At 51.7% G+C, this 25,450-nt stretch overlaps 1 protein-coding gene across 1 annotated transcript in view; it reads left to right on the forward strand.

Moving 5' to 3' along the window:
- The first annotated feature begins 5,346 nt into the window (after positions 1-5,346).
- PRICKLE2 (prickle homolog 2 (Drosophila)) overlaps positions 5,347-25,450 on the forward strand; it is a 31,410-nt gene continuing 11,306 nt past the window's right edge. Inside the window, exons 1-6 of the mRNA XM_009883599.1 lie at positions 5,347-5,523; positions 17,282-17,395; positions 19,135-19,272; positions 19,595-19,798; positions 21,442-21,628; positions 24,356-25,219. Of these exons, the coding sequence (XP_009881901.1) occupies positions 5,392-5,523; positions 17,282-17,395; positions 19,135-19,272; positions 19,595-19,798; positions 21,442-21,628; positions 24,356-25,219 (1,639 nt within the window). The 5' untranslated portion in view covers positions 5,347-5,391. The remainder of the gene's footprint in view (positions 5,524-17,281; positions 17,396-19,134; positions 19,273-19,594; positions 19,799-21,441; positions 21,629-24,355; positions 25,220-25,450) is intronic.

The raw sequence follows: 25,450 nt of genomic DNA on the forward strand, positions 1-25,450 counted from the left end.
AGATAAATGTTTTCCCTGCCTGTGGGGTCTGGAGAAATGGGTCTGTGTAGCTGGAGCTCACTCAGGGTGGGAAGATGCCTCATTAGCTCTCGAATTAGGGGAGGAGATAACAGGCAGGGATATTAAGACACCCTTGTTAAGAGACTCAGGGCTCACATGAGCTGCCTGAAATCCTCAGCCTCTCCTGTTTCCAGAAATCTCGTGATTTACTGACTGGTGACTGATCCAAAAGCCTCATTGCAATCAGAATGATGGCACAATGCTAGAAAAAAATGAGGCTGCCGTACATGTCTTAAGCCAAGCGGGAAGGGAATTGCCCCTTTGCGTTTACACACCCCGTCCGAGCTGAGCAGACAATTGCTTTTTGAGGGATTCCAAATCTTGCATGTTAATGTGTGCACAAATGCATGCAAATCCTTTATTACGGAGCGCAGCAGAGGCATCGCACGGGCCGGCGTGGGCCGTGGCATGCCTGCTCCTCGCATTGTCTGGAGACGAAGCTGCTCCCTGATACAGCCCATTTATTTCCATCCCAGAAGAAACAACTGAGAAGCAGAGATAAGCAGTGCCGGGGGAGGGAGGGGTGTGTGTGATAAGGGCTGTTTGCCGAGTTCCTTATTCTTTGTCCAAGAAGAATTTTAACATTTCTGCCACGATTTTAAACTCTGCCTTCATTCTTGCTGCTGCCGGCAGGGGTTGAGCTCTTGCGCTGCCCTTTTTCAAAATATCTGCCGTTCCTGGCCCAGGCAGGCTTTGCTTCGGTGGTGTTTGCAGCACCAGGTCTTGCGTGCCCACCCAGCCGAGCGAGTAGCCATGGCTGGAAGAGCCAAGCCCTGCAGCCAGGAGATTTTCCCACAGGAAAGGGTCTGCAGCCCTCACAGCCCCGGGGGGGTCCGGACCTGCCTGTGCTGCCCCAGTCCTCCAGGCTGTTGGCTGGGAGAGGCCAGCTTGGCCGGCTCCTTTGCTGGAGCTACAGACCATTTGCAAGGACCCAGTTTGCCTTGGCTCCAGGCTGCCGTCCCCCATCTCTTCTTCTCTGGCTTTTTAGCTCTGGTTGTGCTTTCCCAGTTTGGAGTCGTGGCTGGTTTTTCACAGCAGGGAGACTTCGGCTCTCTTCAGAGAGCTTGGGGCACGCTGGTGGCTCTCTCCGGAGTGTCTTTCATGGCACTAGTGTGTTTTCAGCAAGGTATAACTTATTGTTGGTGCTGTTGCTAGGATGACAGGGCTGCGGGAGGCTGCGGCGATGGCAGAGGCTGTGCTTTGGTGACTGCGGCGTACAACAAGAGACTGTCTCGTCCCAGAGACCTCACAGGTCAATTGGGCTTGTGTCAAGCTGTACGTCGGTGGACCTGGGCTGGAAGCGTGTTTCTGCATCCCAAGCAAGAGGGACTTGGGACCCAGGTTCTCCGCTTGATGTATTGGGTCCCGTTTGCTTCACGTTCCCCTTGTCTGCCTGTTTTCGCCCATGGAGAGAAGAGGGCTGGCGTGGGATGGTGGATCCAGTTTGCACCAGCCCCTGTGCCAGTGGATGGGTGGGGATGTAACTGGGGATGGGGGTTAGAGCGTCCTCTGAGGAGAGGACCGGCTGCCGTGCCAAGAGCACCACGTAAAAGCAGCCGTTGCAAAATAAAACACATCCATCTTGTAACTCCATCACATGAAGCGCTGGCCTTGAGTTGAACAAATTTTTCAATCTGTTTTTGAGCCGTTGCTGCTTTAGTACCATGTGAAGTCAATTCAAGGCGGGCTCCTTTCCAGCTAAATCTGACACCAGGAAATGTTCTTTTTCCCCCCGTTTGCTTCCCGCCGTCCTGGCCCCGCTGCAGGGCAGCTCCGTGCGCAGCTCCGTGCCGAGCAGCCCTGCTGGGTGCTCCCCAGCCCGTGCCTCCCGCAGCAGCGTGGCTGCTGGCCGGCTCCCTCGCTTCTTTTCTCCCTGTCCACAAGCTCCAGCTGCTTCCCAGCTCCTTTATTTACCCTTCATGCCTGAAGCTGGTCGTGCTGTCAGCTCTCCTTGCTTTGTCAGAAACACAACATCACTGGGTTTCTCCTTGCCAGCCCTCGGCTCCTGGAGTCAAGTGATGTTCCAGGATGTCCCCAACTTTTAGCAGCAGCACTGAAATATCTCCAACCCTGTGTCCTCCCTGATGTTGGAGACCTCTCTTACTCACCAGGGCAGGTGCTTCCCTGAGACGAGCTTGCAGACCCTTCTCTGGGATGAGAGCAAGACAGAAAGGTCCAGAATGAAGACAGTGATTGGCGTTAGTTTCGTCTTGCTTAAAAAAACCAAACCCTGCCCATGCTCTTCTCAAGTTGTGTGGGGCTCCTTGGCCGCGCAGGCAGCAGCAATCGCTGTTGATGGAGCTTTGGTGGTGGTTAGGTGAGGTTTGTGTCAGGCCCTGGCCAAGCTTAATGGGTTTCCCATTGCGGGATGTGCCACTCCACCTGGGCTGCAGCACCCTTTATATGGTAAGGAATGCGGCACGCCGATGCCCTGAGCATCTCCAGGCTTCAGAGTTAGTGACTAACGAGCCGTCGCTGGCGGAAGCTGCCGGGCAGGCTGCTGGCCATGGCCCCACTCCTCTCCAACACACACCAGCTCTCCAGCACAGCATTGGCACCCACGGCACGTTGTCACTCTGGTCATCGCGCACGCGGTCGAGCACTGGCACGTGCATCGTCTCACTTCGTGCCGCTCTGCTTTGAGGGCGGTGGGGGGATACTGCTTTTTCAATTTCATCTCACATTTGAAATGTACATTTTTATATTAAGTTTTTACTACGGGGAATTATTTTTAATTATAGCGAGCTGGAAGACGATAAAGTTGAGTAAGTGAGACCTATGCAAAGAAGTCATGGAAACCATATCATAGGAGTGGAAAGACACTCCTAGGACACTCAGTATTGTTCCCATGAAACAGCATATCCTAATGTAAAGGAAATAATTGTAATTAAAGCTGTTAATCTTCTGCTTTTAATGAGGGGAAAGGAAGAGAACTGAGTATCTCAGGGGCAAGATCTTGAAGTTTGTACAGTTTGCCCAGGGAGGTGGCAGAAACCCCATGCCTGGAGATACTCAGTTTTTAATGGTGCAAAGTTTTTACAGAGCCCGTTGTCCTGGCCTGGGGGGGACATCACTGGTGAGTAGACAAGCTACCTGTGTCCATTTCATCCTTTGCTTTTCTGATGAGGAGAAGCCACCTGCAGTCAGCACCTGCTTGCCTGGGATGGGGCAGAAGTGAGGGGGGTGTAAATCAGCTTCCCAAGCCGGTCCTCGCGCTCCTGGCTGTACGTGGTGTGAGCTGCAGGCTGGCGGTCGCGCGGAGTGACCTGTGGGGTCTAATTGATCATACATCTCATTAAGTCTTCGACATTGTTATTTAAAGTCCTTACGATGGCCTGATTTATCTCATTTATTACAAGCCAAGACCTCTGATGCTCTTCTGCCATCCTCCGTCTCCTGGAGGCGATGTGTCTAGAGCAGGGAGAAGGGCAGAAACATGCGGGCTGGCTTTTTCCCCACCGCAGCACTCATTCATGCTCCTGGCATTGCTGCTATCCGAGTGTGGACTGTTGGGTTTGTCTCCCTTTGAAGCTTGTGAGTGATATCCTGAAAATTAAAATTTAGCTAAGAACTCATAAACTGCGTTAGAATAACTATCTCCAGTGCTGAATCTGGGGCTCTGGAGGTATTAATTATTCTTAGCATCTTGTTGCATTTTGAGCTGCTTCTAATCATATCGTGAAATGAGATGGAAACAGCAAAGAAACCAGTGGCTTTGCTGAGGCAGAGCGCCCTTCCACGGTAGCTGATTAATTAAAGTATTCACGTGAAATGGTGCCTTGATTATTTTTTAAGGTAACAGCCAGAGGCGATGCCGAGACTCTCCGACTGGATGCAAACCAGACGCCGGGGGTGCGTGGAGGTCGCTGTGTGGTTTAGATCTGATGAAAGGCAGGAAATGGGAAAATCTGGCAAATCTCCCTGGCTTGACTTAACGGAGCCTCTTGACTTTTGCTAGAGTGCATTTTTTTGTGCTGTAATGGCCAAGTGGAAATTTAGACTCGAATCTGGATCTGAGCGCTGGTATGCTTAGCTGGCTCGGATGCAATGGTGTAAAAGAAGGAAAGGTGTTTGAAAATTAAGCCCCTGATGTTTAACTGTTGCTGCCCTCTGAATTTCGTTGCGTTACCTTATAGCAGAGGGCAGTGGTTAACAGTAACTTCTCCCTTGCCTTTTGTGTGGTACCTTATTATCTCTGAGATGTCTCCCTTCTGCTACCCAAAGTGAAAGCGTATCTCACATTCCTCAGAAGCCAGTGGCATTTCATTAGAACAAATTAATTCAGAATCCTGCGTCGTTATTTTAAAATAGATACCGTTGACCCATATTGTGGTGGAGCATTGCAATTTCAGAAATGTAAGCCAATTTACCAGCTTTCCCTTTAACCTCTTTTTGTGGGGCAGAGGGATGTTTTCAGCCAGGTTAGTCCTCCACTCTTACCCCTGGCCAAGGGGAGGGATGTCCTGGCAGCCCTGCAGATAAACACTTAGGTTCAAATCCACGATGAAAATCTCCCACGGACCACCAGCTGCAGGAACAGACCCTTAAAAGAAATGTGAAGAAGTGATATTTGCAGCGAATTAAGCTAATGGCTGTTAAATTGCAACCTGTGGGCTGTTCTTTCAGTCCTTGTGCTTTTCCCCCGCCGTCCGGCTCTGGGGCAGCGTGTGAGCTGGTGGTGCTGCTGAGCTGTGGCACGTGCCGTCGAGCCGGGCGGTTAAGATGCCGTTGTAGTGTGACTGTGGTTTTTGTAGCCTCCCTTAATTTAATTTAGCTTTATATGTTCAGACTGTAATCAATTTTTATGCTACTTTAATAAGCAAATTTATGCTATCAGCATGCTAAAGGGACTTGTCATTCACGGCTTCGCAGTCAATCCACCATTTTCTGTATTAGCCAAGTGCTCAGCTGTCCTAAATTCGGTAACTGCTCTGCAATTACCAGCTGGCACGCCGGTCCGCACCAGGCGGGCACGTGGCCCTCGCCTCTGCTGGCCCCTGGAAACACTCCTCATGGGGCAGTAAAGGGACAAGCAATTACACATCCCCAAACATCGGGCAGTCTGACTCAGCTTGATTGCCAAGTGTTGTTACAGCAAATATGCACTTTTATTTCCTTTTTGTCAGAGAGACAAATCCTGCGTTAGAAAACGCCTGAGCGTACAAAAGGGTTGAGTTTAGTATCTGCAGGCCAGCGACTGGCAGGGATCACTTTGCTTTCTTATTTAAAGTGCAACTCACAGGGGCATCTCCTCTTTTTCCTCTCTCCTCCCCTTGCAGGAAGATTTGCCTTCACTGTAAGTGCTCCCAGGAAGAGCACATCGTAACAGTTATGCCTCTGGAGATGGAGAAGACCGTCACGAAGCTCATGTTTGACTTCCAGAGGAATTCGACTTCTGACGACGACTCGGGCTGTGCCCTGGAAGAGTACGCGTGGGTCCCCCCCGGCCTGAAGCCCGAACAGGTAACGATGACACCAGCCACTTACCAGAAATAAATTCTTCTAATATGCTCTTTGGAAATAGTTGCCCTGGTTTTCTCCTGGGGGTGCGAGCACTTGTTGCATGCGGCTGTTTCTGGGTGCGCTCGCAGAGACGGGTCTGGTCTGAATGCACAAATGGAACAAAATAGAGATGCGATCCTTGCAGGACTTGTGTTTTTCTGCATCTGTTGATGTAATTGGTAATTGAGAGGGGGAAAACAAAATACTTCCAGGATGAGATTTGTTGTGGTTGAGGGAGGGAACAGATACAGATGTATCGACTACTGTTTCATGGGGAAAAAAGCGGTGTAGCCCCGGTGTGGCCAGGGGACTTGATGCTCATATTCTGCCCTCCTGGACCACTCTGCTCTGCGGTAAGTCCAGGGCAGACAGTCAAAGCTGGTGGCTGACTCTAAAAACGGGCCGAAGTCTTTGGGGTTGGGTTGTTCAACCATGGTGTGTGAGCCTTACTTACTGGAAAGAATTGTTCAAACGAAGTTCACGTCTCTCGGTACAGGAATTGAGCGGGATGGATTAGACCCCAGCATGCTGTCTGTGCGGAGCACACATTTATTTCTACTCCTTGCACTTTACATGATTCTTTTGGTTTTTATGCTGGTCTTTTACGTGTTCAACTCAGAACTTAATTTGCAGAGGAGATTGCAAAATGAGCTTAGCCTTGATAATTGCTATGGCAATCATTTTAAACCGTGTAAGGAGGCTGGGATAGGGTGGAAAGCTTTCATTCTTACTGTTGTAGTTGCTGTCCTTAAATACTGTGTTTTCTTAAGCTTGTATTCAGAAGAGTTTAGGCATTTCCTGAAATATTTTGGCACCACCCGTAGGCTGTAAATATTGTCTGTCTGATTAGAGAAAATCCAGTTGTTTGGGGTTTTTCATTTTCCTTCTTCTTGTCTTTACAAGCCTGGCTCGCTGCTTGCTTGAAACTCCGCAGCACTGCGTGTTTCATTTGGGGCCATCCAACCATGCAAATCAGGCAGCAGCCTTCTTTTCTGTCACCTTCCTTATGTCAGAGGATCCCTTTTTGCCTCACAGGAGGTACAAGACACGGTGTATGGAGAGATACAGATGGTCCTGAAGTAGCTGTGCCGGTCCTGCGTGCTGCAGGGACACAAACCAGTTGGGTTTCAGGAGTCCCGTTGGAGGACCATACCCAAGCTGGTGCCACCTGCTCTCAGCACCGCCTTCCGACCAGGCATGTTGGTGGCTTCTGGAGCCCAAGATGGCCCATGTCCCTGTAGCTTTGGGTGGAAATACAGATATATAGTGACAGGTGGCACCTGACCAGGTAGACGTGGTCTCTGATGAGTAGAGCATGGCATGGACAGCAATTGAAACCCACTTCCAGCATGGTGGTGACGTATTCCATAAGCCCTAGACGCTTCTTTGATCCCTCAGGTGCTTTTTGAGAAATAGCATGCCATCAGGGAGTTTGAGGTGCTCAGGAGAAAATAAAAGCAGGGAGTAGCAGTAACAGTAGGTACTGACATCTCGTGCATTACTCAGGTTCTTCCAGCATCTGTTTTTAGGTATTTTTAGGTTCTTCCAACATCTGTTCCTTGCAGAGGTCACAGTGCTCCTCGGTATAAACACCCTCTTTCTAATTACGCTGCTCTGTCTGCATTGCTGGGTCTTTTAGCAGACTTGCCACTTCAGACCTGTCTCTAATCACCATGGAGATGAAGAGCAGCCATAAGCAGAGCCTAAGACAGACGCTGAAATCCTTCCAGCACAGCTCATCCACCAACCCCTTTCGGGACCTTTCACGTATCAGAAGAGCCACTAAGGAGACAAAACCAAGATGTGACTTACCAGGGCTGTGAAAGACCCCACGACGCAGGGTTGGGGGTTGTCCCCAGGTGAAGAGCAGCACCCCGAATTTCTCCGGGAGTTAGCGGAGGGCTGGGAGGTGCCCCGGGATGCAGGAGGGTGCCATTTGCCTCCTGCGGGGGTAGGAGGTACCTCTGCAGCAGCTTGCTGGAGCCGTGCAAGGCTGCAGACAGACATGTGGCTTTCTGGTCGATGAGTCAGGTGTGCGTACGTGATGTGGAGCCTCTGGAAGGCTGATGTCTGCCATGGAGCAGCTGGTGGGCTCCGCTCCGCCTGAGGACAGGGCCATCAGGCTGGGGTGAAAATACAGGTTTGCAGGAGGTGAATTTTTCTCTGCCTTCCACTGTTTCGCTGTCGTGTTTCTTCGACATGAAACAGATGAAATGAAACGACTTTTTTTCTGCAATATTCTACTTTATTAAAATCTCTGTGCAGCGTATGAGCTGGGGAGGTAAGTGTTCCCCTGAAAGACTAATGCAGTTTTCTTATTATACTTGGACGACAGCCTTCCTACCTCGCTGTTCTTGGGAGACAGCATTCACGTCTCACTTAACACAGCAATTTACAGGATTTCAGGGGGGTAAGTTGGCCAACAAACATGACATCGGTTTTTGGCAGTTTCCACAGGTCATTTCAGAATTTGGAGAGTCCCTTCAATCCGTAGTTTAAATTATTAAGTATAATTTTAAAGGGGAATCGATGCAAGCCTACAAGGTCTCACTTGATTCCTGGACACTAATTCAGGCATCAGCTGGTCTGTGGAACATGTCAACAATGTGAAAATCATGTTGATTGCTGAATGTCCACTACTGAAGAGAAAAAAAGCCTTAGTCCAGTGTTCACAGATAATGATCCAGACATTGCATTGAAGAGCGAAGCTGAAAGTTATCCCTTATAATATTGTTCATCAGTGTGCAGGACTACAAAGTGCTTTACACAACAGCCATAAATATTATGTATTTCAAAATATGTTTTTACCACGGGGATGAAGATGGTAATATCAAATATGTTATAATACCACTGCATAAAGTATGGTAAAAATTCATCAGGAAAAACGGCATCTCTGCTCAGGAAAGAGGGGCATAAACTGGAAGGAGCCTGGAAATGTTATTTTGTTGAGGAGCCTAGAAGAGCTTGGTTCGTTCAGCCTAGCAAATCGAAGGGTTATGATCACTCCCTATGCATTAGAGGAGGAAGAGCCGTTATTCAAGCTCCACCTTTGGCACAAGAACATAGATATAAACTGGCTCCGAATGCATTCAGGCAGGAAATTGGAAGAGGTTTCAAGCCATCAGAGGTGTAAGGCTCAGCGGCAACCTGCCAACAGGGAGAGCGACGGGTAAAAACCCACGACTGAGCTCCATAAATTACAACGTGATTAGAAAATGTGGTTGCTTGTAATAGCAGCAGGCTCCTGTGGGCTCTAGTCCCACTTGGATTGGACCTCGTTGTCTTAAGGCGGAAGAGGGACTTCTCTTCTGGAAGATATGGATGCAGATGGGAATGGGAGAGGTGGCTGTACGGGGGGCGAGGCAGAAGCTCGGGACGTGGGCTTTGAGAAATACTCTTTTTTCCTGCCTGCTGTTCAATGGCCGGATAAAGAAATAATTGTGAAAGTCTCAAAATGGGCAGACAGCAATAGAAACGTGTCCTCAGCAAAGCAAAATCCCAGACCAGGCCTGGCTGCGAAGACGAGGGAAGGCAATTTCGGGAGCCAGTTTGTCTGCTCGGGCTGGCAGTCCGACAGCTGATCCTCCTTGCACTGACATAAGTTTGCAGGCAGATGCTTAAAAATAAGTGCTTTTATGATGTGTTCTTCACATTTTTAGGCAAGGCATGTGTAAATACATGTGAATGCACAGCCTTGAATTCCTTAGGCCTGTGGTTTGGAGAAATCCAAAGGGGTTATAACATGCCAGCTTGGATTTCTGAATACAAGGGATTTTTGAGGATTTCTGTCTTTATTGTGTCTCAATAATAGGAGCAGCTGGTTATGGGCACAGAGTTCCAATTAAATAAAAGATGGGGCTCTACTTCAGCTGTGGTGCAGCTTTCTGCACGGCTCTGGCATGCCAACATTCAAGACCCTTGTATGTGCCATAAGAACTTAATTCCCTCTCTCTGTCAGCACAGTTGCTCTGACTGAGTCCCTGAAAAAGTTATGAAAATCTCATCTGAGCTAAAATTAGTAGCGTGAAGGTTCAGGGGACCATTTTCCACTAAGGTGGCCATTAGAGCTTGGACCTCGAGAGCTTTGCAGTGTGGTGTGAAGCTCGTAGCTGTCACGGGGAGTTTATTCAGGGGCTAACATACCTGTTGATTGCCGATGTGGATCTTTTGCAAGACCTATAACAAGGGCTTGAGTTATAAAACCTGCAAGCTTCATCACTTGCTGTTCAGGTCATGAACTGAGGAAAGGAGAGTGGAGACGAACCTACACTGAACATGCATTTACACCTTACCTAAAGATACCCACTTTCACCACCTCGGTGTGGTAGAAAGTACATTATCTGGGCCAGTCGTCTCTGGGGGATGTGTGCCTCACTTCTGCCTATGTGTCATGATCGAGTGCGTTTTACCTTCTTGTCCTTTCTTGAGCCCTGTAAGTTCAGCAAACTGTTTCACTCCTCAAGAGACTCAAGCCTTGCATGCGGCACGGAAGGAACAAGACAGACCAAAGCAACCCTGTGCCCCAAGCCTGCGTAGCGATGGGGAAGAGATAAACTAATTTATGGCCAGGTAGAGGAAGGACAAAAGCCCCATGAAGAGCTCTGCTTGCCTTGGTAGATGCTGACCCTGAGAGCAGAGCGTGCCCGATGGGGAGCCTGAAGAGGAGCTGTAACTCATGTTCGCCGGTGCCAGAAGCTGCAGCCACCTCCTTGGACACGTGCACGCTGTAGTATTTTACCCAAAAGCTGCGTTTCAGCACATTTTTAACAGCTCTCCAATTTCACTTTGAGGTAGCAGTAAGTCCATCACCTCCGCAGTGAACTCTTAGGGTATCTAAAGAGCCTGGCAGTTAGCGGCTCTTATTTCAAGGCTGAAGCTGTCTAAATCCAGCCTCCAGGCATCGGACCGTGCTGAATGCTTGCCAGCCCGGACGGAGCAGCGATCCTGCACGTGAAATGCTTTTTCCATGTGTGATGCCAACGCTGCCTGGCTCAGGGGGGCGGCTGGGGCGGGTTAGGAGGTCCTGGAGCTAATACCTCTACCCTGAAGCAGAACGGATGGAGGAGGTGTGAGTGCATCCTGGGCTGCAAAAAAAAAAACCACCATGGCAAAACCATGCGTCTGGGCTTTTGCTCTGTTTCTGTGTCCTGGGGTGTTCGCCTGATTGCAGTGAGCCAATGGAAGCTGTTACAATTACTTAATCCTTGGACAATCTTATTGTCAGGGAGAGAGAGTGAGCTGCTTTTGGTGGGCCACAGAAACAAAACCACTCACCTGATGGGGTTTGCTTGGTTCTTAAATTGGAAGTAGCTGTGTGGTGGTCAGCAGAGGTAGGAGGCAGGAGAGGAGCAGAGAGTGGAAAAGAAAACAGAAAAATCCTGGACTACACAATATAAACTTGTCCTGGAGGTTTATTTCAGCATACAATTACAGCTTTTCCTTGTTGCAGTGTTATTCTAGTGTGCTCCCCTATGACTTATAAATACAAGAGCATTTTAAGTGGCATATCCAAGGGAATTATCAGCTATGATCAATGCAGCAGATGAGCATCATAATTGCTGGTGCTCCAGGGGACTCTGAGCGGTGTGAGAGCGGCTCTGCCCGTCAGTACTTTGCAGCACAAAGACCACTCTCAGATGCTTTTGAAAGCGCCGTTTCTGGCTCCTTTTAATCCAAATTCGATTTCTGCTTAAAAAAAAAGAAAAATCATGGCATGCGCTTTCACAAGTCTTAAAACTTGTGGATGTACAGCCTTCATTCAAATGTTCTTCTTTGATGCCAGCAGGAAGCAATGTTTCCGCGGGATCTCTTACAGACCAAGAGCCGCTCCAAAGGCTTGGCAGGAACGGATGTCGTTCTCAACTGGTGAGCAGCAATGCTCAAATGGCTCGGCTGCCGTTAGCTGTGGGAGAGAAGCGCGCGGAGAGCTGCAAAGCGTGCCAGAACAAATAGGACTTAGGAAAATTATTTTTCCTTTGTTCCTTGCCTTTGTCCCTGTGACTTGGGAGCGGGTTTCCAAGAGCAAACCCAGTGTTGTGGGGCACCGGACCGCCTGGCGCCGGGGATTGCATCCGCCTCCCACCGCCGCGTGCCGGCACACAGGCACTTTCAGGGATCTGGGGGTGATAAGGGTCTTCTCCCACCGGGGCTGTGGGGTCTCGGGTAGACCCTGGCTCCCTCCTAGGGTGCGTGCATGCCTGGCTGCATCCCTGTGCTCCATACACCCAACCAGCAGATCCTGCTCTCCTCTCCCTTTCCCAGCGTCTGGCCTTGCTGCAAGGGTTGTTTTGCTTCAGGAAATAAATAAGTGCTTTGTATCCTGAGGTCCACGGAAAAGGAGGACGTGCCAGACTTAGGCTAAAGCACACTGGACCCGTTTTCCAGTTTCACACATGCTGTCATCTGTGGAGCTCGTGTGCGAGCCTGCGTGTACAAGCGCTTGCAACATCTTGCAGACATGTTGAGAGGGTTATTTGCACGTGGCTTGTCTGGGGTTGTTTTTTCCCCTTTGCTTTTTCCAAGGGAGACCAGCAGGGAAGGGAGAAATACTGAAGACACCAGTTTATTTTCTCTCTTGGTTTTAAGTGCTCGGTGTAAAAGACCATTTAATGCCTGACGTGCAGTTAAAAAGCCAGCGCTGGGGAGGAGCGGGCAAGCCGCAGGAGCAGCCCTGCTCGCCCGGGCCAGCACAGGCTTGTCGGAGCTGCTGGCCGCCCTTCTCTCGCTGCAGCCAAAGCCAAAGCTCGTGGGAGCTCGTGCGCAGCGAGCGGGGGGGATGCTCGCACACGTGTGAGTGCACACACACACACAGCAGCAGCCACCGCTCTGCACATCACTGCAGCTCTCTGTGCCAGCGTGGGACATCCCCCGGTGGCACAGGGTGGACTGCTGGGGCTGTGGGATCCCCGACACGGTCTCAGGGGAAATGATGCTCTCCTGGGCACGGGGTGGGATGTCGGAGAATGTCGGTGTGCCTGGATTTTGAACAGACTCCACTGCCTGTGCTGATGTACTGTGCCATGCTTGAGCGGTGGCTGACCCACCGAGGTCCCCTTTTTGGGGACATCCGTGTTCAGGTGCTGTGCTGCACACAGGCCAGCACGTACTGCCCTCGCAGAGCTCTTCACAAAAGCCTTTCAGCTGGTTTGCAGTTTGTTTAGTTTCCTGGAAGCCAGGCGGGATTGCCCAGCTGGATGCGCCGGAGCTGTTACGGCTAAGCAAGTCGGCACCCATCAGCCGCGCCGCGCCAGGACACCGCGTGCTTCTTTGTAGTCCATCCCAGCGGTACAGTCATCCCAAACAGCCCGGTTTGGTGGGTGCTTTCAGTAGGGGTGTTGTACTTGGGGCAAGTACGACTGAATGCTGCTTCCCAACAGCAACTCGTGGCATAAGAAACACAGTATTTCCCCTCTGCCTCCTTTAATTAATTGATCAAAGAGATCCTTCATCAATGGCTTAAATTCACAGGTTGTTTGCAAACTTTTCCTTCTAGAAGGTGGTAGAATTTGCCCACAAAGCCGCTGGCATGGGTTTTGTCTTTGGTCACCCCTGGGACTGCCAGGAGAAGCTGCAATCCTGCCTTTGTTTAGCAGGAACAGGGTAGGTTTGTAAACTGTCAAAGTTAAACTGGAAACACACCCCAAACCTAGGAAGACTGCAGAACACAAAGGCATTTGTAAACTAATGTAATTACTTTCCTCAGTGCCTTTGAATAAAGTTGGCTCCACTTTAAAGGCTTTTTCCTACCCTTGTTTTACATTATGTTCTTTCCTTTCTCCTGGTTTCTTTCTTTTTTTAATTTCTATCTTTCCTCCCCTACCCGTGCCCTCCCCTTTTCGCTCCAAGCAGCTGATCATTTCCAAAATGCGGATCATTTTTCCTTAGCAAAACTTGGCGTTTGGACATTTTTGTTTTTGAAGGTGAGAATAACACCCTGGGAAGATGGCTATCATCTGCTGTGCCGGGTTCTCGCGGCACAGAGCCCGTCCGAGCGCCTGGGAGACCTCCCCAGGGCAGGACGGGGCTTGCCCGGCTGGCCAGCGTGCCACCGCACCCGGCACCCGCAGCCAGCCTGGCTTCCAGCGCTCCGACCAGCCCGTCCCCGTGGCATCAGGGCCTCGTGACATTGTCTGCAGTCTGACTTTAACTCAGCCTGATGTTTTCCAGGTTCCTCCAAAGTTTCTCCCATCCAGATGTTTGCAGAGGTCACAGTGAAGAGGGGCAAGCGGGGCAACTGAGGATGAAAACAAGCCCCACACGGGGCTCTCACGTGTTGTGATGCTTTTTAGGATAATCGTGGCCAGAGCAGATCTGTTGCAAGGGGAAATAGCAGGATGGGGAGCTGCTGTGTTGTACGGCAGAACTATTTAATAATAAAACAGTTAAAGATAGCACATGATTTAAAAGGGATATGTTACCCGTCCTGGATCGTTGCCACACACTGTTTTCCTTATGTGGATGCAGCCCATGTTGCAGAGCCCGTAAGGTCAGTGAGGAGCTGTCTGCTGGGGCTTGGGGGGTCTGGATCAGGCCCCTTGGCCACAGTGGTCCTGCAAGGCTCACTAGCTATAAAGACTTGTGCATGCTCTGAACCGGAGCTGGATGGAGGAGGAGTTATTTTCATGGAAAACAGCGACCTTTTGTACAAAAGCAAAGTGCAGACCAAGCAGTTTTAGTTTTCTGGTGAGTTAACATATTCTGCAGGCCTTTCCCGTGAAAAGCTGCATTGATCGGAGAATCCCCCCTTTCCTTCTTTATTTTTCCTTGTTCTTGAACATCCTGAGCAGGCTGTGCCAGCCCAACCGCCGGCCGCTCGCTTGCGGGGTTGGAGAGGCTGCGGGTGGGCGCAGAGGCAGGGGACGGTGGCAGTCTGCGCCTCATCCCTCCCAGGCTCGGCTCTGCCATGCGGGGAACCAGGCGCATCCCATGGGGAATGGGCGATGGATGAAGGACTGTATTTACACAAACCTGGATTTACATCAGCCCGAGGAAGGGGCATCCTTCTGCTCTGCACCTGCACTCTGGCTGGACCTCTCGGGGTAGGAGTGATGCCCCAGGTGAAAGGATTGGTGCATCCCCCTGGTTCAGGTTTGTTCCCAGGAGGGATGGTGGGTGTAAAGGCAACAACAGAGGAAGCCACCGATGGGTGTAAGGAAGGGGTTTTGTCACCACGAGATGTCCTGCAGGTTCTGGGCAATGACTGGCAGCTGCCTCCACTCCATCCCCTCCATAAGCACCAGTGCAGAAGGTCCCCTTGGCTGATGCGGATCGAAAGCAAACCCTTTCGGGTTATTTCAGGCAGCAGAACACAGGTTGGAGCCTGTTATATTTATTTTGTTTTGCTTTTCAAACCAAATTGCCCATCCCTCCCGAGCTATGTTGCTGGTGTAATGGGAGCCAGTTCCCGCGGACCTGCTGAGACTCAATGGAAAACTTCCCAGCGGAAGCAGGGATGGAGCTGGGCACGTAAGTCCTGCCGCTTCGGGCTCTGGGAAGGCAGCGCCCACGTTGCTGAAGGAAGAACTCTCATCCCTGCTTTTCACCCAGGGTGAGCGTCTCACAGCTCATTGCTTTGGGGACTGGAGCAGCCTGATGAAATTTGGTGGCTCTTCCAAAAAAAAAAAACCAAACAAAAAAGTCATTTCTGGTCTCCGCCAGCTTCAAGGATGCAGTGGGCAAAAAGAACTTAATTGCAAGAAATAAATACACAAACCAACAACCTGAGCACAGGGGAAAAGCGAGCAAGCGGTCCGCACATGGGGAATTTGGCTGAGAGAAGTCAGCAGGCGTCGGTACCGGCCGGGAAGGCGCAGCGTGGCAGTGCGGTAGCATGGCAGCCGGGTGGAAGGTATGGCAGCCACAGCATCGCCAGGAGATTTTCAGCTGCGACCTCTGCTACAGACTAGCTGCGTGAACTCAGGGAGCTCATTTAACATCGTTATGCTGCAAATAGTCCTTTCCTTTTGCTACCTCGTGTAGCCGTAAGAATTTAAGTGTTTTTAATGTGCTTTGATGTCCCTGGGTGAAGGATGCTCTATAAATGCAAAGTAAGTATTCTAATGTATGTAGTTTGTTTTCTTTTTAACATAACAAAATCCTTAGCAGCCTTTCTTTCTTTGACAGTTTCCATAGCTGGTGGGTCTGTTTCTGCCATGCCTTAGCAAAACAAATTCAGGGTTTTGCAGTGGCATACGCTCAGCGTGTTCCTCAGCTTCATGACCCAAGTGGTTCCCTTATCATCAGTGCTGCAGTTACGGGTGGAAATCTGCTAAAAAATCTCCCTTTCCACAAAACCCGATGATGGGGAAAGGTGGATGTTAGGGTCGGAACCACAAATTGAGAAGAAAAGCGATTGCAAGCACTGGAGCAGCTCTGCTTGCAGGTAGCTCTGAATGAGACCAGGGAGTGAGCTGAATGCAGACTAATTATGCCTGAATAATGCCGGGTTTGGATATTTATTCTGGAATAAAAAGTCATTTCTTCCTGTTGAAGGTCACTCCCTGTATGAGCCACCCCTGGCAGCCTGTGAGCCCGTGGGCGAGCTCCTCTGCCAGCCAGCCCTGTGACCTGCCTCCGCCTCCCCATCCTTCCCGGTCACCCACGGTACCTTGTCATCCCACAGATGCTGAGGGGTTGTGCGGGCAGAGGGGGCTCCTCTGGGGGCAGCCAGCCCAGGTGGTGTTTTCTAGGCCAAAGCCCAAAACGTACAGTGAGGGAAAAAGCTGATCAGGAGCCATTGCGAAGCAAGGGTCGTGTGGGAAAAGCCCTGCGAAAGCTGCCGGCAGTGCAGCCGCTCTGAAATGAATTACCGCAGTGTCTGGGAGCCGAGGGAGCATCTCAGGGGGTTAATCCCACCGCGGCAAAGGCAGAAAGTTGTTATGCACCAGGAAAACAGTTCGCATCTGTCTAGCCAAGCGCAGATTTAAGGAATCCGTCCAGCCCTCTGCTCCTACCTGAGCATCCGGAGGCATCCAGGGCTGCAGAGACTCCCGATCCCAGCCGAGCCTTCCCTTACCTTTCCATTCTCCTGCTTCTTCCCAAGCTCTTCAGCATCACCGTGGCCATTTCGGAGCTGATCCTCAGCCGGGGAACCCCATCCCAGTGCCTGACCCGGCCCTTGAGTACACGTCCCAGGTGTGGCAGTCGGAGGAGAGACGCTGGGGTTCGGGGTGTGCTTCCTCTCCAGGCTGCCACCGGGCTGCTCCAGCGCCGGGGCACGCCGTGCCCCACCGAGCTGCCTTTTTAATACCTGATTTTAATTATACACTCTGAGACGAAAGAGGAAAAAAAAAAAAAAAAAAACAAGCCTTCCAACAGATTTTTATCTGCTGTTTATTTCCACAAATTGCTGCAGAAAAAAGCCCGGAGGGTTTTGATGGAGGTGGAGGCTGAGATAGCCGGCAACACGGAGGCTGCCGGGGCGCAGCCTTTTTAACCTCCCCTGCCGAGGCAGGTGCCGACACATCCCCGCAGCCGGCGAAACATGCTAACGCTATGGAGGCTGACCGAGCAAACGGTAACGAGCTCCGCCACCTCGCCGGGGCTGCCACCCCTCTTTCTCCATGGAGAAAAGGCAATAAACCCAAAAGCGGCACCTGGCTGCGTTTCCCAGCTCAAAATCCGCGGGAAGACCCAACGGCCGCTGGCTCGGGGGGTGGCTCGTGGCCGGGCACAGGCTTGGCTGTAGACCCCCACTGCAGTCCCCTCTCTTGCTCCGTAGGTGCACCAGTACTACAGCTGCCTGCCCGAGGACAAGGTCCCCTACGTCAACAGCCCGGGAGAAAAGTCTCGCATAAAGCAGCTTTTGCATCAGCTGCCGCCACACGACAATGAGGTTAGTAACCGAAAAGTGTCCTCGGATATCCACCCATCAGGGCTGCCCGTGGGGAGGGGATGCACCTCCTGGGGTTGTTCTTGTTGGAAGCATGGCTGGTCCTTTCTCAGCCCTTTCTACTTTTTGGGGGGATTTACTTGGAGTTTGGTCATGTTGCTATATAAGTTGCTTATTTGCCCCCTGCTTGGATTGTGTTGGAGGTGGGGAGGGAGTTGTTTGTTCCTAAAGTTAACATTTTAAAAATCATCTTCCTTCATTTCTCTGAAATAAAAGCACTTTCTCAGCTCTCAGAGGCCAAAGCCGCGTTAAAAGTGGCGTGAAATGCTGTCGAGATCAGCTAGAGCCAGATCCGAAGTTGCAAAAGCTTTTTTTCCCCAGCGCTGCTTCCGACTCACCGTGGGAGTGTGGGTGCCGAGGAGGGGTTTCACTCGGGCTGAGCCTCGCGAGCTGGGACAGCCTGGCAAGACCAGTCAGAGCAAATAAACCTTCTTACGTCTTGCAAGAAAGATGTGAGGCAGCAAAAAGGGGTCCGGTCTTTGACGTCCTGTTCTCACCAGTGGGAACATTGGCTTCTGGTAGCCCGCAAAATTTCCCTGTGTAAACAACAACAACAACAAAAAAAATTACTTTCACGCTGCTTTCTGAAGAAGCCGCTTTGGAAAATACATGCAGGTAACTTGTTTGATCTAGGTCAGATTTTAACAAGTTTGCCTGCGCGTGGCTGGGTGCCACGGGCACAGCGCGGTGCTGCCAGCACCGGGGGAGCTCCAGGCACCGGGCAGGGGCTTCTTCCTGAGCACCCTCGGGCCCCAACCTGCCCGCCTGCCTTCCCTGGCAGCCCCTGAAAACCCACAGCCTCCGACAGCTGAAGAACGCAGGAATAAATGCATACAAATGCTGCTTCTGCGAGCTGGAGGCACGAGCCTGCGTGTATTTGCTGCAAACTGGCAGATTTTTGCATCCGCTTTCCCCTCGTGCTCAGTTTTGCCTCTTTGAAGATTCAAGATGTGTTGGCTGCTCACGTGAATAATCCTGCTGGGCTCCACGAGCCCGCTCACCAAAGTAACGGAGGCTGGATTGGGCATTGGTGCTACACATGGCCACCTTGGCTCTTCGGACATGTTCTCCATTGAGATGCAATCAGCCAAGAGCTAAGCCTGCAGGATGGCAATAGACAGGAAAACCTCACGGTTTCATAAGATTTGGGGAAATGGCATCATTCTTTGTTTATATCCTTTTGTTTTACTTATTTCCTTATTACCTTCCAGCTCAGAGGTTTTGCAAATACGCAAACTTGACCCTATGCTGGAAGAATAGTTAGAGTTCCCAAATAGCTGGATCTCCCTCATTTACACAACTGGCTGCGCTCTAGAAATGCCAATAAACATTTTGAAGCTCCTGTGAGACCTCTACCATAAGGAGGAAGCAGGAGAACCATCAGGCTGATTGCTGGGTCTGGATGAGACTCAGAGGACCCAACTTTTAAGACGTTCCTAGAAGCTAGCACCTGAAGAGAAACCTTCCACCTGCCCTTTCTTCTCCTCTCTGCCTCTCGAAATTTTGGCCGAACGCTGGGCTGAGTGAAGCTCAGACAGCTGCGTTTCTCCAGCCTCCCGAACCAAGGACGGGGTCCATTTGGGTAACTCCCGTGCTGGGGTTTGCAGAGCCTGTGGAACTGTGGTTTGCTGGCCGGGGAGCCAGGGTCACCCCTAGCACCAAGCATCGCTTGTGTTTTTTAGGTCCGCTACTGCAATTCGTTGGATGAGGAGGAGAAGAGGGAGCTCAAACTCTTCAGCAACCAAAGGAAGAGGGAAAATTTAGGGAGAGGCAATGTCCGGCCGTTCCCCGTAACCATGACGGGAGCCATCTGCGAGCAGGTGGGTAGCAGCTGATGAACTGGCATGAGCCGGGTGGCTTTTTAATCACCAGAGTTAAGTGATGCTCGTGGGAGCAGCATCTGCCCCGTGCCCCTCTGGGGTCCGTCGGGCCATGTGCCAAGAGCACCCTGCAATATTTGATGGCCCCTGGCCTCCTGCAGGGGGGAAGCTGTTGATATCCTGGCCGCAAAATGGGGCTGAAAAGAGATTAAGAGATGGCAGAAAGGAACTGGGAATTAGCACCACCTTCTGCGGCGGTTGCGAAAGCAGCTGGCCAGCAGCGGGCTCGCTGGCCCCCGTTAAACACCGGCTTTTCTGGCAGTGCGGCGGCCAGATCAACGGAGGGGACATGGCCGTCTTCGCCTCGCGAGCTGGGCACGGCGTCTGCTGGCACCCTCCCTGCTTCATCTGCAGCGTCTGCAACGAGCTGCTGGTCGACCTGATCTACTTCTACCAAGACGGGAAGATCTACTGCGGCAGGCACCACGCCGAGTGCCTCAAGCCCCGCTGCGCGGCCTGCGACGAGGTAAGAGCCAGCTCGGCCCGGCTGCTGCCACGGGCGCTGCCCGCAGGGATGGCACGAGAGGGTTTCCCTTGCCAAGTGGGTGGTGTTTCCCCTCCATCCGCCCTGGCCCTCTGCACGGGGGCGCGCACACGAAATGCGATGGTTTGGCTTTGCCAAGGGCTTCACGCAAGCTTTCCCTGGGGTTTCGTGAGCATCTCAGGGATTTTTAGTTGCAGTCTGCCTGGGACCGTTCTGAGATAGGTCCTCCTCTACACACAGGGAGCTGCGGGGGCTTTCCATGAGCATTTCCAGTAACGGGACACCCCCAGTACTGTATGATTTTACCCCACTTGTGTGTGGTGGTCCTCCCTTCTGCTCTGTCTCCCCAGAAGAAGCCTGTGGTGGGTTGAGCACTGTGTTTGCTACAAGGCGGTAGTGTTTGAGTACACGCCGAGCTGAAATAGGCTTTAAGAGAGGAGATTAACGGGTTATCGGAAGCTGAACAAATGGAATACAAAACAAATCTAGAAAACCATACAGAGTCTGCTCTGAGCGTTTCTCAAGTGTCAATCTCTGTTTAAAAGGCTGGTGAAGGAAATTGTTCTGGCTTTTAAAGTTATGAAAACCATAGTGTGGAAAACCATATGTACTATAAAATAGCATGTCCCATCTATGCAAGCGTGTAATAGTAAATAGCCAAGGCTATATGCACTTCAAATATAAAGACCATTGACATATGTATCCAATTAAATTTGTAATGTTACCAGGAAAAAAGCAACTCCTAACCATTCAACTGGCCCTATTTCCTTGTGGCTTAGGCCGAGTAAATTTTTTTCATGTACTTCTTATCCTTGAAAATTCTCGTCTTTCATTCAGCTCCTTCTTTAACACGCGCTTCTTCCCCTGAAACATCCGGCACTAATTGCGAGAAAGAGTAACTCGGGGGTAAGAGGAGCTGCAGGGGAAAAGCTTTCGGCGTGAGCTGTGCCAGGGCAGAGAGCTGGGGAGCAGAGCTGGGCCGCTGCTTGTTCCCCTGGCTTGGCTTTGGGAGCGGAGATGGGCTGGGGATGGGAAGCAGAGACAGCCAGAAAGCTCTGCTGAAAACATTTTAGACATTTTCTAACATCTGGGCTGGGGTAGAGGCGATGGTGAGGAGCCAGGTAGCTCCGTCTTCTCTCCCCTCCAGAGAGCTGCCACTTCTCCTTGTGTTTTCGCTCACCTTTTGTACTTGGGTCCCTGTTTCAGAGATGGGTAAATGTGTTTTAGTAAGTGGCTGCTCTGTTCTTCAAAAGTCCACCAGATCGATAGGTTGTATATAAGCGTGTTTATTACCCTGATCGACCCCTCCTGCTGATGGATGTGCTTACGAGCACATTACTGTGAGCTCTGCCTTAACGCTTTGTAGTCCGTGTGCTGGCACAATATTGAGGTATTTTCATTTTAATGGAGTTCCTTAAGAAGTGGTGGCTGTCCCTGTCGCAAGCCAAACCACGGGAGTTTCCCGTGTGGGACTGGGGGGTTAACTGTAAAATTTGGAGGTTGTATGAGCAAAGGGGCACAGCCACTGTGCACGGACAGGCGACGCAAAGGTTGGTGCCCACATCCCAGGTCCCCTCTGTCACCTACTCCGCTCTACATTTGTGTTCCCCCCCCTCCACCCTCAGATCATTTTTGCCGACGAATGCACCGAGGCCGAAGGGCGGCACTGGCACATGAAGCACTTCTGCTGCTTTGAATGCGAGACGGTGCTGGGGGGGCAGAGGTACATCATGAAGGACGGCAGGCCCTACTGCTGCAGCTGCTTCGAGTCCCTCTACGCCGAGTACTGCGACACCTGCGCCCAGCACATCGGTACGTGCCGCGGGGCGAGCGTGCTGTGGGAGGGGAGCGGGGCAAACCTCCGCTTGGAGGGTTGTTTCTGGCAACAAGAGATGTCGCATTAAGTCTTTGACGATGACTTGGGGGCTGCGGGCAGGACTGCCTGCGGCTGGGGTCTGCACCGGCCCTGCGGCATCTGAAGAGGCTTGGGCCCCTCTCGCATCCTGCCAAGGAGCTGGCACGGTGATTTGTTTGGTTAGAGCACTGCTTGTCCCTTTGTGGGGTCGGAGAGGGGAGGACTATCGGAGAGCAACCTCAGGAGCTGTTGCAACTAGTGAAAGCTTTCTCTGCCCTGATGTAACACAAGCTTTTTTTCCTTTAAATCTCATTTTCCTATAAGCAGCCTAGTTCTTCAAGTCACAGATTCTTCCCAAACAAGCTTGCCAAGGGATCCTCATGAGTTAATGAGCTACTGACAGGAAAGATGCTACTTCATTAGGCATCATTATTGGTTTTGTTTGCCTTTTTTAATCAGCCTGCAGATAGATATTCCCAGAAAGAAAGAGGTAACGCATCAGAGTCAATCTGCATTTCCAGAACAGGGATTTAAAACATGTTTTATTCCGGGGGCTGTCCGTCCCGTCAGCGCTCGGGGGGCGGTAAGCTGGGTGGGCTGGGAAGCTGCCTCGCTGTTCTCTCCGATCCTGTTTGCCACTTGGCTGAGCATTTGCACGCCCTCGCGGGCAGGCGGGCGGCCCTTTCTTTGTCCGTGGAGGTGAGCTCACATGTTCAAATATTTCATAGGCTGCAGGGAATGAAAAAAAAAAAAACAACAAAACCCAAACCATTTTGGTCTTGTGCAGCGGCCAGATGGCACGGGGAGGGGGGGGGCGAAACTCAGGGCCTCAGCGAAGCACTTGGAGGACGTGTTTGCTGTGACCTGCAGCACATCCTTCCCGAAAGCTCAGCTGCCGAGCGGTGAAGAAGCAGCTGTTAATGCTTCTTGCACGCTCCTTTCTCTCCTGCTTCCCCCATCTGCTGTCCTCCCCGCTGTCCATCAGTCCGGAGCCTGCCGACTGTCAGGTTTTTGGGGCAAAATGCCTGTTTTGGTGCATATCTGCACATTTCTTGTGAAAGAAGGACTCAGCCATTTTGCTGCAAGTTGCTTGTAGTAGTCACTGAGCCTTGTGCGCAAGAGCCACATAAATCAGAGGTGAGTGCGTGCTTCAGGCTTGCAAGGCTTGGGTTGGGTTGAGTAAGGAGGCTGTGCTCTTCCTCTGCGTGGTGGCTTCAGGGCATTGGAAAAGGAGCTGATAAAATCCCACCCACCGTCTTGTCTCTCTTTTGCCCACAAGCGCAGCACTCCAGTCTATCTGAAAGCATTTCGCCCATTATAAGGGGAGGAAAAAAAAAAAAAACAACCAAAATCAAACAATTACGCTAGAGCAAATTTAGCTTGGAATAAAATGGACCGTTAACGTACTGTTCATTTGTAAATTATCTGGCGGCATTCGGCCCCCCCAGCGACACGGCTGCGGCGGGTGTACAAGCACGTGCGGCGCACACGTGCGGCGCAGCACCCCGCCGTGCTGGCCAGCCTGCGCCATGCACGGCAGTTTCTCGGGTAACGGGGGCTTTTGCCATGAACGGCAGCTTAAACAAGTGACTAAACGTTATAATGGAAACCTCGGGAGCTTTGCTCACGGCTCTGACCGAGAGCAGTGTGTGTGCAGCAGGAACTCTCGGGGTTTTGCTGGCCGGGGACAGACTCGCTGCATCAGTTCCTTTACTTACCCCAAGGGGGGCTGGTGGGGACAACAAGGGAAATTTGGCTGGGCGTGCGCTCAGATCCCTGGGGATGGCTCTTTCTGCTCCCTTTGGGAAAAGGGGCCCCAGTAGCCAAAATAAAGTTAGGATGCAGCCACGGTAGCAGCAAAGGACAGGGAAGTCATCTGCTCTGTTACACACTTAACCAAGGCAGCACAAATTCCTCATTGTGGTTCAATTGGAGGGTTTTTAGTTTTTTAAATAGGCAGCATATTACTGCTTTGACTTCAAGGACTTTATGGAGAACTTCTTGCATTCCTTTGCTTTATGATCGGAAATATCCCCATTTAATACGAAATAGCTTGAGGCTCGGTTCTGCTGCCTTTCCCAGCATTGAGTAACTCCTGAGCAAAGGCCTGCAGCCTGCCAGGAATTATAGAATCATAGGATGGTTTAGGTTGCAAAGGACCTTAAAGATCATCTCGTTCCAGCCCCCCTGCCATGGGCAGGGACACTTCCCACTAGACCAGGTTGCTCCAAGCCCCGTCCAACCTGGCCTTGAACACCTCCAGGGATGGAGCTTCCACAGCTTCTCTGGGCAACCTGTTCCAATGCCTTACCCCTCTCAGAGTGAAAAATTTCTTCCTAATATCTAATCAAAATCTACCTTCTTCCAGTTTGAAGCCATTACCCCTCATCCTATCACTACATGCCCTAGTAAAAAGTCCCTCTCCAGCTTTCTTGTAGGCCCCCTTCAGATACTGGAAGGCTGCTATAAGGTGTCCCCAGAGCCTCCTGTTGGAGCTGAACAACCCCAACTTTCTCAGCCTCAGAATTAGAACTGGTCTTAATTTCACGTGTTGGAGAAACCCTGCTGAAGGGCTTCCAAGAGCGAGTTCGGGTGTGTGTCACTCGTAGGCGATGCACGTGTTAAGTGCAGTGTGAAGTGATGTACGTGGGCTGACTCTGACGCTGTGTGTCTTCCCCCTCAAGGTATCGACCAGGGCCAGATGACGTATGATGGCCAGCACTGGCATGCCACCGAGACCTGCTTCTGCTGTGCGCAGTGCAAGAAGTCCCTGCTGGGACGGCCCTTCCTGCCCAAGCAAGGGCAGATCTTCTGCTCCAGGGCCTGCAGTGTCGGCGACGACCCCAACGGCTCTGACTCCTCCGACTCGGCTTTCCAGAGCGCACGAGCCAAGGAGTCCCGCCGCAGCGCCAAGATTGGCAAGAACAAGGCGAAAAGCGAGGAGGGGGCGCGCAGCCCATGCAACCAGCTGCAGGTCACCTCCAACCGCCTCTCCACCGACGTGGACCCGCTGTCCCTGCAGATGGATTTGCTGAGCCTGGCCAGCCAGACACCGAGCCTCAACAGGGAGCACTTGTGGAGGAGCCGGGACGAGCTCTATCACTACGGGAGCAAAATGGAGCAGAGTCAGTCCCAAAGCCCTTTGCAGCTTCTCAGCCAGTGCAACATAAGGACCTCCTATAACCCCAGCCAGGTCCCGGGCTCACAGCCAGATTTATGGGGGAAACATTTCAGCAACCCAAAGAGGAGCTCCTCGCTGGCGATGAAGGGCCACGGTGGCAGCTTCATCCAGGACTGCAGAGAGGACTACTACTCGGGGAGGCTTCGCTCGCAGGAGAGCTACAGCGACATGTCCAACCAGAGCTTCCCCGAGACCAGAGGAAGTCTGAAAGTCCCCAAGTACGAAGACGAAGAGGAAGGCGGGATGCCGACGCCGCAGTGCCGCACCCGGCACCCCATCAACGCCCTCAAGTTCACGGAGGACCTGACGCCCACCGAGCAGACTCCCCGTGGCTCCATGGAGTCCCTCGCGCTCTCCAATGCAACAGGTACATCACCCCTGCTCCTGTCACCCAGAGGCCACCCCAGGACCTCCTCCGTGCGATGGGGTCCCTTGTGCTCCGGGTCAGTGCCATAGCGGGTGTCTTCCCCCTTACGGGGGGGACCAGCAGCTTGGGGACCACTGCTCGGGGCCGTGGGCTTGCCTGCCCGACCCCGGTGGGCCTGGCAGCCCCCTCTCGCTCTGCTCGCTCGTTTACCAAATGTGGGGCTTTATAGAT

This window comes from Charadrius vociferus, unplaced genomic scaffold (genome assembly GCF_000708025.1).
Source record: "Charadrius vociferus isolate BGI_N301 unplaced genomic scaffold, ASM70802v2 scaffold324, whole genome shotgun sequence".
NCBI classification, from domain to species: Eukaryota; Metazoa; Chordata; class Aves; order Charadriiformes; family Charadriidae; genus Charadrius; species Charadrius vociferus.